Source organism: Apodemus sylvaticus, chromosome 17, assembly GCF_947179515.1.
Source record: "Apodemus sylvaticus chromosome 17, mApoSyl1.1, whole genome shotgun sequence".
NCBI lineage: Eukaryota > Metazoa > Chordata > Mammalia > Rodentia > Muridae > Apodemus > Apodemus sylvaticus.
In genome coordinates this window covers 42,375,594-42,389,563 of record NC_067488.1, presented here as the reverse complement: position 1 = coordinate 42,389,563, position 13,970 = coordinate 42,375,594, and the positions used below count along the sequence as shown (strand labels likewise).

The 13,970-nt window shown below is 43.2% G+C and overlaps 1 protein-coding gene across 12 annotated transcripts in view; it reads left to right on the top strand.

Moving 5' to 3' along the window:
• Ptk2 (protein tyrosine kinase 2) overlaps positions 1–13,970 on the top strand; it is a 201,556-nt gene that overhangs the window by 158,603 nt on the left and 28,983 nt on the right. For all 12 annotated transcript variants that reach the window (XM_052161699.1, XM_052161707.1, XM_052161701.1 and 9 more), the window contains 2 exons: positions 7,447–7,558; positions 13,497–13,583. In XM_052161699.1, the coding sequence (XP_052017659.1) occupies positions 7,447–7,558; positions 13,497–13,583 (199 nt within the window). The remainder of the gene's footprint in view (positions 1–7,446; positions 7,559–13,496; positions 13,584–13,970) is intronic.

The window sequence follows — 13,970 nt, the reverse complement described above, 5'->3', positions numbered from 1 at the left end:
TCTGTCACTGAGCCCTTCATAAAGAGCAGATGTTATTGATATCAGCAGTTTGACCTCTGTAGCTAGCTTCACAGGCCATTGGTGTAAGTCGTCCTACTACCTTGATACTGCAAGGCTAGCAAGTACAAAGATGCTGTCTTTTTGGATCACAGAGCACTTGATTGGTAAAGGAAAGCAGGTGTTGTAGAGCTCCTGCTCTCTTGTACAGTGAGTATCAGAAGGTATGACAGCATTGCCCACTCTCAGGGTGTTTGCTATGAGCTGTTTGTTTTCTTGGTTGTCTTTTTTTTTTCTTCCATTTTTTATTGGTTATTTTATTTATTTACATTTCAAGTGTTATCCCCCTTCCCATTTTCCTCTCCACAAACCCCCTATCTTCTACTCCCTCCCTCTATGAGGGTGTTCCACCCCCCACCCCCTCTTGCCTCAGCTCCCTAACATTCCCCTACCCTGGGTCATCAAGCCTCCACAGGATCAAGGGGCTCCCCTCCCAGTGGTTCCTGATGAGGCAGCCCTCTGCTATATATCCAGCTGGAGCCATCCCCCCCCCCCCCCTCCATGTGTACTCTTTGGTTGGTGGTTTAGTCCCTGGAAGCTTTTGGGGATATGGTTGGTTGATACTGTTTTTCTTCCTATGGGGTTACAAGTGTCTTCAGCTCCTTTAGTCCTTGCCCTAACTTCTCCATTGGGGTCCCCACATTCAGTGTGATGTTTGGCTGCAAGCATCCACATCTGTATTGGTCAGGCTCTGGCAGAGCCTCTCAGGAGACAGCTATACCAGGCCCCTGTCAGCAAGCACTTCTTGGCATCAGCCATAGTGTTTGGGTTTGGTGTCTGCAGATGGGATGAATCCCTAGGTGGGGCAGTCTCTGGATGGCCTTTCCTATAGTCTCTGCTCTACTTTTTTGTGCCTATATTTCCTTTTGACAGGAGGAATTCTGGATTAATATTTTTGAGGTGGGTGGGTGGCCCCATCCGTCAGCCAGGGGCCATGCCTATCCACTGGATATGGTTTCTACAGGTTCTATCATGCCTCTGTTGGGTATTTCAGCTAATGTCTTCCCTGCTGGTTCCTGGGAACCTCTTGGGTCCCGGGTCCCTGACATCTGGGACTTTTTAGTGACTACCCCTGCCTCTCCCTCCCCCACTGCTACACACTACCCTTCAAGTTCCTGACCCTCTGCAGTTCCTCCCCTGCCCCAATCTTCTCCTGTATCTGAACCAGTCCCCTTTTTTCTTTCCACCTCCTCTCTCCCTCCCAGACCTCCCTCCCTCTACCTCTGGAGATTATTTTCTTCCCCCTTCTGAGTAGGACTGTAGCATCCACACTTTGGTGTGGTCTTTCTTCTTGGGTTTCATATCGTGGCTATTCTGAGCTTGTCTTTGACTAATATCCATTTATCAGTGAGTACATACCATGTGTGTTCTTTTGTGACTGGGTTATTTCATTCACTCTGTAGACCAGGCTGGCCTTGTACTCAGAAATCCACCTGCCTCTGCCTCCCAGAGTGCTGGGATTACAGGCGTGCGCCACCACCGCCAGGCTCTCATTACTTACTTTTTATGTAACAAGAGACCTCTGGCCTGATGGAGTGGCATCTCAGCTGTGACTCACATTTGCTAACAGCCAAAGCCTCCTGTGAACCCCAGTGGAGCTGAAAAACTAATCTGCTGCAGCTACCAAGTTCTTTCACCATTTTCTTTCTCTTCAGTCTCTTTAGTTTGTCTTGATACCGTGTACTGAATTTTGTCTCCAGAGTTAGTGCCCCTGTGTCCACACATGTCTCTTTCCTCTCTGGAAAGTGAAGCATCCAGCTGGGACTTTTCTAGGTGATTCTCCTATGCTTGAGTTTGATTAGAGAGAGAGATGGGACAAGTACATGAATGTAGGAATGTCAAAGAAAAAGTCAAGCTTGTAATTCCAGCACATTGGGTTGGAGGCAGGAGGGTTGCAAGTTTGAGGCCTGCCTGTCTACATAGGGAGAACCTCTGAAAGGGTATGGAAGGAGGAAAAAGGCCTGACGCCTAACCAGAGAAGTGAAATTCTCTGTGTCCAGAGTAGTTGTAGCCTTCTAAAGCCAGCATTTCCTTCACTTTCTTCTCTCTCTCAAATTTATGTTTTACTTCTAATGTTAAGACTTATAATATCTTTAACATCTCATTGTTTATGTGGAGTTAATCAGAGCTCATGAAAATGCAGAGGTTGGTTTACCATCACTTCAGTCCATCTCTACTTGTAATGTATACATGACCATGAATGTTTGAGTGTGTGTCTATGTGTGCATATATTTGTGTGTGTGATAGGGGTCACTAGTCCCTATTTTATTATGAATGCTTTATTCACTGAGCCATCACCTCCACCCCTACCGCCACCCCATCCCCTCATTGTTTCTTAAGATACATATTTTTGTAGGTCAGGCAAAGTATCTCAGCCAGTGTAGGAACTTGTCATGAGTTCAATCCTTGGAACCCATGTAAAAGTAGAAGTAGTGGGCTAAGTTCACGGAATTGACCCTCAGATAGGTTTTATAGCACACATATACACATCATGTACTTACATTTGATATTAAAAATCTTCTAAGCATGTCTTTCTGTTTCATTTCTCTTGTTTCCTTTGTAGATTTCCAGTTACATGTGACTCCAGTTGATTTGATTTGCTTACTGATTGGTGGGTTTTGCTTTTGAAATAAAGCCTCTCTTTGGCTAAGCTCTTCTAGAACTCACTGCAAGGCCCTAAGCTCAAAGGCATCCTCCTTTGTGCCTTAGCCTCCCAGCTGACTCACAACAGATGGTTAAAACTTTGGATAGCATCCTCAGGTCTAGTGCCAGCAACCCTCCTGCTGTGAGTGGTTTCTTCTTCCTTCCTCTCCTCTATTCCTTATTCTCTTTCAGTTTGTAACTTCTTCAAGTTTCCTAACTCCGTCATTTATGCCCTACCAATCCTTGAGATTTTTATATCAACTATCTTCCAAGTGTCGCTGTCACTTGACTCTTTCTATTCATATTTTCTATTGTTTTAAAATTCTAAACAAATCTTCTCTTATATCCTTGAGCCTCTTATAACCTTTGAGCGTCTATGTAATAATTTTCACATATGAGTTCTCATTAGAGTCCACTTCCTTCAGGGCTTTTTTTTTGGGCAGAATTTTTTTTTTTTTTTGAGTGAGGGGGTTCTTCTTAAAATGGGTCACAGGGATACTCTTTCAGAAGACCCAGGTTCAATTCTCAGAACTCACATGGAGCCACACAATCATCTGTAACTCTAATTCCAACTAATTTGACATACCCTTCTAGCCTCCCCGGGCACCAGGCACACAGACGGTAAGCAGCCATATATGCAGACAAAATACCCATACACATAAAATAATAAAATAATTTTAATTGGAAAAACAATCTTGAGGTGCTTAATACAGCAGTCGAACAGCAGAGCATGTTTCCCATTGTTTAAGTTACATCATCAGGGAAGAGACAGTTGCCAGATGCCAGCACCACTGGAGCAGTCTGTCTGCTCTCACAAGCCCAGCTCAAGCTATAGACTTGTTTCCTTCATGGACACCCCCGGTTTGTGGAAAGGTCAAGTCCATTCCTTTGTGGTGAGGCAGTGTTTAGTAACTGTAAGAGATCATGTTTCAGAACTGGTGTTCCCGTGAACTTGCCAGAGCAAGTCCTTCCTCTAGCCTTTTCCTCTGGATTTACTGCTGCTTTCTCTGGGTATTTTCCAGACTGACTTAAATAACTACAGTCCCAGACTGAGTTTATATCCAAAGCAAATGTTGTGATATCAACCCTTTATTTTGGTGATAAGTGTTTAATTTTTTTTGAAGTTTTTTCCCTTATATCAGTTTTTTATCTTAACAATAAATGTTTCATAATTTCAAAGAGAAAAGTTTGTATCACAGTAACCCATAATAACCCATAGACTAGATACTACTGAGATGAGATGGGACAGAGGTGGCACACCTTCTACCTCAGCATCTCAATATAAGGAAAAGGGATGTATCAAAGTCCCTTCTTTTCTGTTGGCTTTAAGGCAGGAGCAGTATGGAACCAGCTTGGATTTACTTATGTGTTTGTCTTTTTCTAACTCTTTTGTTTCTCCATCATGTTGCTCTTCTTGATTGTGAATGATGGAACAGCTTTTCCTTTGGGGTAGCCAAGGAATTTGAACCCCAGACTCCCAAGACTGAGTGTCCTTAAGCATTTATGAAACATCATTGGCTGGAGACTTGGTTTTTTGTCGTGGAAACAAGGGTCTAGCAGACCACTTCATTGTTGCTCCAGAGGTGAAGTTAGAAGATATCTGTGCTTGACTAACAATGTGGTTGTGAAGCCAAAAAAGAAAGTCAGATCAGTTCTCAGTCTCCATGGCTTTGACAGTGAGTTGACTGCTTTGGTGACTTTTTTTCTTCTCAAGTGAAGGAAACAAGAAATAGATTGAATATTAAATAAAATTCTTCTTTTCCAGAATTCCTTTCCTAGCTGTGGATCACAAATAAGCAGGCATAATTATCATATTTTCTAAATGACAAGTCTCAGCTTTTGTTCCGTCCATTTGAAAATTAACAACTTGTAGGCGTCCAAAGCGTCCATCCATCATTGTCCATGTACATTAGGCAGCTAAAAGCTTTTCAGTGGAATGTATCACTATTAAAAATATTGTGAGTTTGGGAAAATATGCAGCAGTTTGACCTCCATGACCTTACACGTCCTCCTTTGCTGCTTTGACTCAGCAGCTGCAGAGAGTGACTCTGGGGGTCCATATGTGGGTCAACCACCCAATGCCAAACAGATCTTTAGGGTTTATTTATATTCCTGGCTCTCTGAGCAACAAGTTATAGATTCTCAAGAGCATTTGACATTCTATATCTGGCATGAGAGTGAATGTTGAAATGGAAAGAATAGCACTCTTTGAGATGAAAATCTGACGTGCTTGATTACTCCCTGGAGTCCTACCAGTGTGCAGATGCTCTCTTATTGGCCAAAGGGACTTGTTCCATTCCTGAGCAATGCAGGAAGCTCACACTATATGCTTAAGCACTGGAAGGAAGATTCAGCCAGTAAATTCAAGGAAATCAGAGAAAGGGGCATAACTGTGGACAGAGGAGCCTGGCCTGCTGGAGCCTGAGAACATCCTAGAACAAGGGAACTTCAGAGCACCTGTTTGAGGTCTCAGCAAATGGGAGGACAGTAGCTCAGGCATTTCATAGAGTGTGGGAAATGACAATTTTCCATTTCGTGAAAGAAAGGTTCTACTGAGCCTTCTTGCTGCTTAGCCTTGATTTTGTCAGGCATTTCAGGTTTTGGTTTTTGTTTTGATTTTTAAAATATCAGGATCTGTTGTGTGGTGTTGGTGATAGAGAGCAGGGGCCATTTTCTTTTCTTTTTTTCTTTTTCTTTTTTTTTTTTTTCAAGACAGGGTTTCTCTGTGTAGACCAGGCTGTCCTGGAACTCAGAAATCCTACTGCCTCTGCCTCCCAAGTTAGACACCAACAGCTGGCAGCTCTCTCTCTCTCTTTCTCTCTCTCTCTCTCTCTCTCTCTCTCTCTCTCTCTTTCTCTCTTTATATATATATATATATATATATATATATATATATATCTGTTTTTTGGATTTGGTTTTTTCGAGACAGGGTTTCTCTGTGTAGCCCTGGCTGTCCTGGAACTCAGAAATCTGCCTGCCTCTGCCTCCCAGAGTGCTGGGAAAAAAAGAAAAGAAAATGACCTTCTCTACACAGGTCCCCACTTAAACCTATGTGTGCGTGCGTGCACACACCACACACACACACCCTTAGTCTTGAAGCTACAATATGTTTGTGATCTGGGAACCTAAGTTGGTTTGCTTAAGTTCCCACTGGGAGCCCCGTGAAGCTTTACTAGCTCATGCTAAGGTCACACATGTTCTGTATTTGGCAGTTCATTCAAAGGCACATGTCAAGGGCTGTGTAGCAGGCCTGTGAAAGTTGATTGCAAACTTAGAGATAAGAGTATAAGTAAATTTGCCAAGACATGGCTCCCCTTTTATACTTGAAGCTGCAATTTGGTTTTGTGTGTAGGTAGCCATTGGCTACTAGAGACATTTCTTGATGAGAAGCTGCCATAGTTTTATCCACTTTAAAAGCTTCTTGGGTTTCAGCCCTCTCTGTGGATAGCCTGTAAAGAGAAGTGGTGCTTGGCATTGAATCAGGACCTTGCACATTTGTAGGCAAGTGTTCTTCCACCAAGCTGCATACTGTGCTGCTGAGAACATTTTAATCTTTAAGGTAATTTGGTCTGTATGTGTTTGTTCTACTCCTCTTCCTAACTGGTGCAAGAGGAAGCTAATCTTCCTTGGAGAAAGGATGGACCTTTTGACTGGAACATTTCTTTAAAAAGGCAGTGAGTCTTTTCTTTTGAGAACACTCCATTTTCCTCTAAGGCAAAAACCTTCATTAATATCTGTGGTGACGGCTTGCTGACTCAAGCCAGCTATGGAGTGAATTTTGTCTGTCTGTTCCTGATTTGGGAGGTGACTGAGAAGAGCAGGCTCCAGCCCCTAGCAGCAGGAATGTCTTTTTAAACAGTCAGGCAGATTCCCAGATTAGAAGGAGTCTGTGCGGCTGATGTCACTGTTTCCTGAGTAATTCTGAGTGGTTATTTACTCCATCTGGCTGCCGAGGCCCAGAATCTGTGAATGAGCCTCATTATTAGAACTCCAGGTTGCAGGCATGGAGGGAACCAATTGCTGCCACAGTTAAGAAGATTTTAAAGACCTGCTACTTACCAAGCCCCAAAGAGGCGGTAGGGAATAGGGGGGCTGGCCACGTTCCCTGGGCTGCATTCTGAGGAATTTACAGGATGGCATACAGCCAGGACTGAGACGCCGCCCGCATTGCCGCGGAGGCCGCTGTGCAGCCTGGTGGTGGTAAGTTGGGCATTTCCAGTTTAGAGCAGGCAGTGCTTTAGGAGCACCTGTAAGTACGGCTGTCACTTTTCTTGTTCTTTTGATGCAAAAGTTAGTATACTTTCAACTGAGCTAGTGGGGAGGTCTGGGCTTCTTGCAAGTTGATTACCATGTGCTGGTGATTTGGAGCTATGTGGGAGTCTGCTTTCATGCAGTCAACCAGAGACATGTAGCTGCTTGATAGAGAGGTACTTGGAAAGCTCTCAGGGTCCTTCTGTTCTACACAGAATCAACTCCAGTGTGTATACAGTTCATCTTGCCTGGCCTTTGTTTCACCAGGGTCTTTTTCTTACCATCTGTCTTTCTCACCTGTGGCTATTATTTAAGTGGACTTACCGTTTGGCATCATGGTCTTTCTAGAATCCTTTTGAGTAAGGCTAGAAACCTGTGTTATATAGGCTTCTTTCTCTGTGTCTGTCTGTCTTCTGAGAGTAACTATGGTCCCTTAGCTGAGTGGGGTGGGCGAGTGGCTGTCAGCTCCTCTTAACACAGTTGTTGTTTCTCCAGCACAATCCTGGAGGAAGAGAAGGTGCAGCAAGAAGAACGGATGAGGATGGAGTCCAGAAGACAGGCTACGGTGTCCTGGGACTCCGGAGGGTCTGACGAGGCCCCACCCAAGGTACTGAGGTCCCTGCCCCAGCTTCGGGGGTCCTCTTGAGCTAAGTTATACAGTATGTGGGGGTAGATACTGTTGTCTGTGTGATAAGCCCTCAAGTCACTGGAGGAGTAGGAACTGTAACGTAGTCACCCTCCTCTCTGTAGATTGCCCGATGTGCTACTCAGGCTGTAGAAGCTGAGGAAGCCAGCTGCTGGGAGAGCCCTGATGGGACACTGCCCTTTTCTCCTTGTGCTGCTCTCAGGAGGGTTAGGTGGGGCTTGTCTTTTTCTCTTGTTGGCAAGAGAATTAGAGATCTCCCAAATATTCAGTTAAAACACAACTCTGTGTTTAACAAGTTAAACACAGCTTAGGTGTTTAACAAGTTAAACACAGCTTAGGTGTTTAACATAAGCACTAAGCATTTAGTGTATTTCCAAAAAACACACTTCTACCACTCCACTTATACCCCTCTTGCTTTGGTTTTTGCTGGGGTTTCACGTGCTGCTTCTGGGTTTTGGCTGATGGCTAGGTGTTGGATAGGCCACTGCATTTGCTCTCAAGCCTTTGCCACGCCTGGCATGACATGGCACCTGGCCTCCCTTTGTTATGTCCAGGTTTTCTCTCCTCTAACCAGGGCAGGAAAGCCGCTCCCTTTTTACAACAGCTGGATGGTGGTTGTGGATTTGGGACAACAGATGGCCCTTGTCTCTTTGCACACATGGGAAAAATCTTCACATCCTTTTGGCTTTGGATGGGACAGATATTTCATACATCAACTTGAATAAATAATCCAATTCAAACCTTTTTTCTAAAAAGTAAAAAGACAACAGGTTTTTTTTTTTTAAGTTGTTCCATGCTATATGATATATTGGTTAGCTAAAAATATAGTTTGACACCACTTTGTTTTCTTTTGAAAAGTAGGAGTCTGGTAACATGGGAACCATGTTAGTATTGTAGTATGTGTTCTATCATGGAGTCTGAAGTCAAATGGTAGTCCCATGTTGAGCTGTGAGGAGTGAACGTGACGTACCCTGAACGTGAGCATAGGTAATGGGATCAACTCAGTCTACAGACCAGGGAGCCTCGTCCACCCAGCCCTTCCCACAGCACTGAACCTACCACCGGAGGGAGCAGGACTAACAACAACAAAATCCTTCCTACCTACAGAAAAGGCACCAGCCCTTCATCCCAGGACATGTCACCCTCTGTGGGCTGTTTACCTTTTGTCTGTGAGTTTTTGCTTTGTTTTAAAACAGGGCTTTTGTCTTTTACTGTCTGCCTCCCAATTTCCTGTTTTACTTCTGTGACAACTACAGAGTTGGGAGGCGAGAGAAGTATCACTCATTTCTCAGACCTAGGGTCATTTCATCTAAAGTGTAGCTGGTGTCAGTGTAATGACCCTTATTCTAAACCTCATATTAAGTACTCCCGTCTCTTCGTGACATTGTTAGAAACACACTAGATGGCATTTCTCTTAGTTAAGAGTAGCTCCACCACAGAGCTTACAGTGCCAGTGCCTGTGTATCTTTAACTTTTACTAATTATCTGTTTGTTTTCTAGCAGTTTCACTTTTGACAGACTTTTTAAATTAAACTCATGTGTTAGAGGTGGTTTGGTTTCTTTTGGTTTTCGAATAGAAAAAACAAGCTCATAAATTTTTAACTATCCTTCTTATGCATGCTCAGTTTTCATACTAGTGTTTCCAAATTCATATTCTGAGGCATTCTTCAAGATTCTTCTATGGGAGCCCCCTCCCCCCATTAATTTGTTAAAGCATAGACCAGCATCTGTCCCCTGATCCAACTCATTGCAAATTTTGTTGGGACACAGTTTGACACATTCGTGTGACAGTTACATAGGCTTGTGAGACCAAAGCTGGGCCTCTAGTCACACTAAGAACTATTTCGCCTTTTCCTGCTTTGACCATTGCATGAGTGAGCAATTGTCACTTTAGCAAAGATCAGTCAGTGTCACCAAACCATCTCCACCACCATGCTGGTACACTAAGAAAAACTCATAGTTTATGGAAGAACAGCCCTGATGAAGGTGGTGGTGTTGAGTGAAGGTCTATCCAGCATGCACGAGAAAAAGATGCTGTTCAGATTGGTGGATTTGGTGGACATTTTCTCAGAAAGTAAAAGGAAGCCCCACTTTGGTGAAAATTATTCCTAAAACTTGAGTTTTCAAACAAAAATTCTTGACCGTAATAGATTCTGAGTTGAAGGCTGTTTTGGGGGTCTCATGGCAACATTAACACATGATTGTTAGTTGTTGTGTTAATTTCCTTGGACTTGCAAACAGAAATCTCTTCACTTCAGAGAAGGCTGCAGTGACCAAGTCCAGCTTGCTAGACCAGGCGATATATTGGTCTTACCCACAGAATATGGGGAGAGCTGGCTTATAGGAGCATAAGTGGTCCCAAAACAGCTATACCAACTGCCAAATTCCACACTATTATGCAAATATTAGTTAACTTTCCAGCCGGGCAGAGGCAGGCAGATTTCTGAGTTTGAAGCCATCCTGGTCTACAGAGTGAGTTCCAGGACAGCCAGAGAAACAAACAAAAAAACTTTCCATACTGTATTCTCTAGCACAGCCAAGGCCATGTGCAGCTGGATCTGAATTATAGATACCTGGCAGGAAGGAATGAACCCATTATATGAAGGTACATCAACAAGCAGGACCTTTAGGGGCTCTTGCAAGTACTGACAGTGGCCTTGATAAAGGTGGCTGTTTGCTTAGAGGATGGTGTTTCACACAGAGGTATATCCTGTCTTCTTGAATGTATCATACTGAGATGGTCTGCATACATTAGTGAACTAGTGCTCTCCAGATGGATGGTGAGATGTGACAGGGTCACACATAGGTAAGTAGTCCATCTAAGATAGGAGATTGAAGCAAGATGTGGCTCTTGCCTACCATTCCACATCCCAGGACTAATGCAGAAAATAACCTGTTTGAGGGCATATTGATAGAGCTACATATCAAAACCTTATCTCAAAAAAATTAACAACAAAAATACAGGCCAGAGTCGTGAATTTTAATTTAGCACATTGGTGAGTAGATTAAGAGTCCATACTGGCCTTTGAGTTTAAGAACTGTTCATGAGTAACTGGGGTATAGTAATAGGAAACAGCATTTACAATTGTGCTGAAAAACTTTTCAGGGACATAGTGCTTTCCTGACTGGGGATTTATAGCTCAGTGGTGATAAATATGGCCCAGATTCCATCTCAGCACACAAAGAACTAGTCTTCCATTTCTAGTCAAATAGCTGTATGAGACTCTGTCTCTTCTCTTCTTTTTTTTTTTTTTTTAAACAGTCACTATCCTAGAAAGTTAATAACCCATGCAAAGCTGTACTTGGTCCTGTCTCACGTCCCAGACTCACTCCTCAGGCCTCCATTCTGTGACAGTCATTGTGGTCATCGGAAAATTTTACTGGATCTTGCATGCCGTTGAAAGAAGACACACCAGCCAGCTCCATACCTCCAGCTTTGATCATCACTTTTTTTGTCCTGTATCTTCACAAGGGAGATTCAGCCAAAATCCCTTATATATTCTGCTGTATGATGACCCAAGTTGGTAGCAAAGCAATCCTGCTGATTCACTGTGCACAATCAAAGACACAGCTGGAGAAAGTGGCTTTTTCACTGTCCTGTCTCTCCTAGCAGTCAGAAGCACAGGGCATAAGAAGGGAGCTGGATGAGCTGGAGAGATGACTCAGGTTAAAAACACTGACTGCTCTTCTGTAGGTCCTGAGTTCAAATGCCAGCAACCACATGATGGCTTACAACCATCCTGTCTCCATCCATAAAGAGATCTGACGCCCTCTTCTGGTGTGTCTGAAGACAGCTACAATGTACTTATATATAATAATAAATCTTTAAAAAAAAAAAAAGAAGAGGAAGAAGAAGAAGAAGAAGAAGAAGAAGAAGAAGAAGAAGAAGAAGAAGAAGAAGAAGAAGAAGAAAAAGAAGAAGAAAAAGAAGAAGAAAAAGAAGAAGAAAAAGAAGAAGGAGAAGGGAGCTGGTTTAGGCAGAGTCCAAATGCAGAGCCTGCTTGCTTTAAGAATGTGGCTCATGCTGGATAGATGGCTCAGAGGTTTAAAGCACTTCTTGCTTTTGGAGAGGACCAGGGTTTCATTCTCAGCACCTACATGTTAGCTCATATCCATCAGTAACTCCAGTCCCAGGGGATCTGATGCCCCCCCCTTCTTACCAGCAAGGACACATCCGACATAAACATATTCCTCATGCATACATGCAGGCAAAATAGCCATATACATAAAACAATCTAAAACTAATGTATGTGACTCACTGTGTGATGTTTAGTAGAGGTTTTGCCTTGTTCAGGCTAATGTCTTTCATGTTCCTTTTTATTTGGTGAGGTATAAATGTATTTGTTAATAGAGTAGAATTGTGGCAGAAAGATTTTGGGTTTCTGCCATTGTCAGCTGTGTGAGCCTTTTGCAGCACCTGACTTTTCTGAGCCTATTTAAAGTAGAGGGTCAGGGTGGCCCTTTACAGCATTGTTGACAGAATGATCTGTGGATATACTGCATAAGCAATGTATGTTTTCCCATGTTACTTGATACTCATTTAAGCCAGTGGATGCTACCATGTGGGTGTTGCCTCTTCTTAGCTTTAGAAGCCTATCCTACACAGTTAATGACTGCATCATCCTTTTGGTTATCACCTTCCTGTGCTATGTGATTCTCTTTACCCACTCTTTAGTTGGCAGATATTGCTCACCCTTTCTAGCTGTTAGGAGCAGTGGGGTTTTGGGGAGTTCATGGGTGTTGAGACAGGAGGTACAAGACAGGATTTCTCTGTGTATCCCTGGTTGTCCTGGAACTTGCTCTGTAGACTAGGCTGGCCTTGAACTCAAGAGATCCTCCTGTCTCTGCCTCCTGAGTTCTAAATCAGAAGCATGCACCACCACAGTCTAGCTATGAGCACCGTTCCTAAGAGCACTGATGTATGTGTTGTTGTGTGGGCTTACATCTTCATTTCTCTGGTGGGTTTGTTGAATTGTATGGTAATTCGATGTTTCATTTTCCTCAGGGATCAGCATACTGTTGTGCATAGCAGCTGCTCCATTTTATATTCCCAACAGCAGTCCACAGAACTCATTTCTCCAATGCTGGCCTTACTTTTATTTTTGTCTTTTTAATTTCTATCCTGGAGGTCATACTTAAGTCACTCCTTGTGGTTTGGAATTGCCCAAAGCTACCTAGTGCCTTTTTCTGCCCAGTCTGTATTTTCTTGGGGTCTACTCATGTCCCCAACCCTTAGATCTTGTCATATCGCCTAGCCAGCCTGGTCTGTACTGCGTAGCCAGCTTTGTCCACTTTTTTTTTTTTTTTTTTGGTTCAAGACAAGGTTTCTTTAGATAGCTCTTGCTGTCCTGAAACTTGAACTGTAGATCAGGCTGGCCTTGAACTTGGTGATTCTTGCCTTCAATCCCAGTTCCTGGAGGCATTGGCAAGCTTTGCCCACTTCTTAATCAGATGGTTTGTTAGTTTAGCACTCACTTGTGGGAACTCTGTCACACAGAGAGCCTCTCAGTCATCAGCTTGGCTTTCCTCCTGTAACACAATTTTTTTTTTAATTTTTATAATATAATTTTATATTTGAGTTCCCTTTTGTCCTTTGAGGTTTTGGTATTGTAGCTAAGAAGACATTGCCCCACTCCAGGTAATTTAAAAGATTAGCCCCTATTCCCTTCTAATATTGCCATAGTTTGAGCTCTTCTACACATTTAGGCAATGAGTCATTTGGAGTTAACTGTCAGGTAAGTTGTGGGGAAGTGTCAGTCATCGAAGACTCTTTGCTGAAGTATCTCATTTCCTTTGTTCATTCTTTTCAACTAAGTTGTATTAGCAGTTTCTTTACTGTGAGCCATTGGTTTTTTCAGACTCAGAAGTCTCCTCCTTACAATGTTTTCTTTGTTCACAGCCCAGCAGACCTGGTTATCCTAGCCCGAGGTCCAGTGAAGGATTTTATCCCAGCCCACAGCACATGGTTCAGACCAATCACTACCAGGTATATGAATTGTCACAGATATACAACTTGACTCATCTACACTTGGTGGTAGAAAGAACCTTGAATTCATTTCTATTCTCTGGTTTGTCTACTGGTGTGTAGAAGCTTAGAAACTAGTCACCTTGGTCTTTCTTTGCCTTAGATATGGTTATCTTGACCTTCAAGCCCTTCCAAACTCCCATAGGCCGTAACATTCATCAGTTTTGTCTTAAAGCAGGCAGGCCAGTGCCTGTGGCTATACTTAGATCCATTCTTTCCCACCTACCTCTAAAGGACAAGGTGGAACCACAGACACAACTAGGCACAGCTAATACTGAATTCTAATTCTTATAGAAGACACCCCCCCCCCCAAATGTAGGGGACTAAAGAGATGGCTCAGCAATTAAT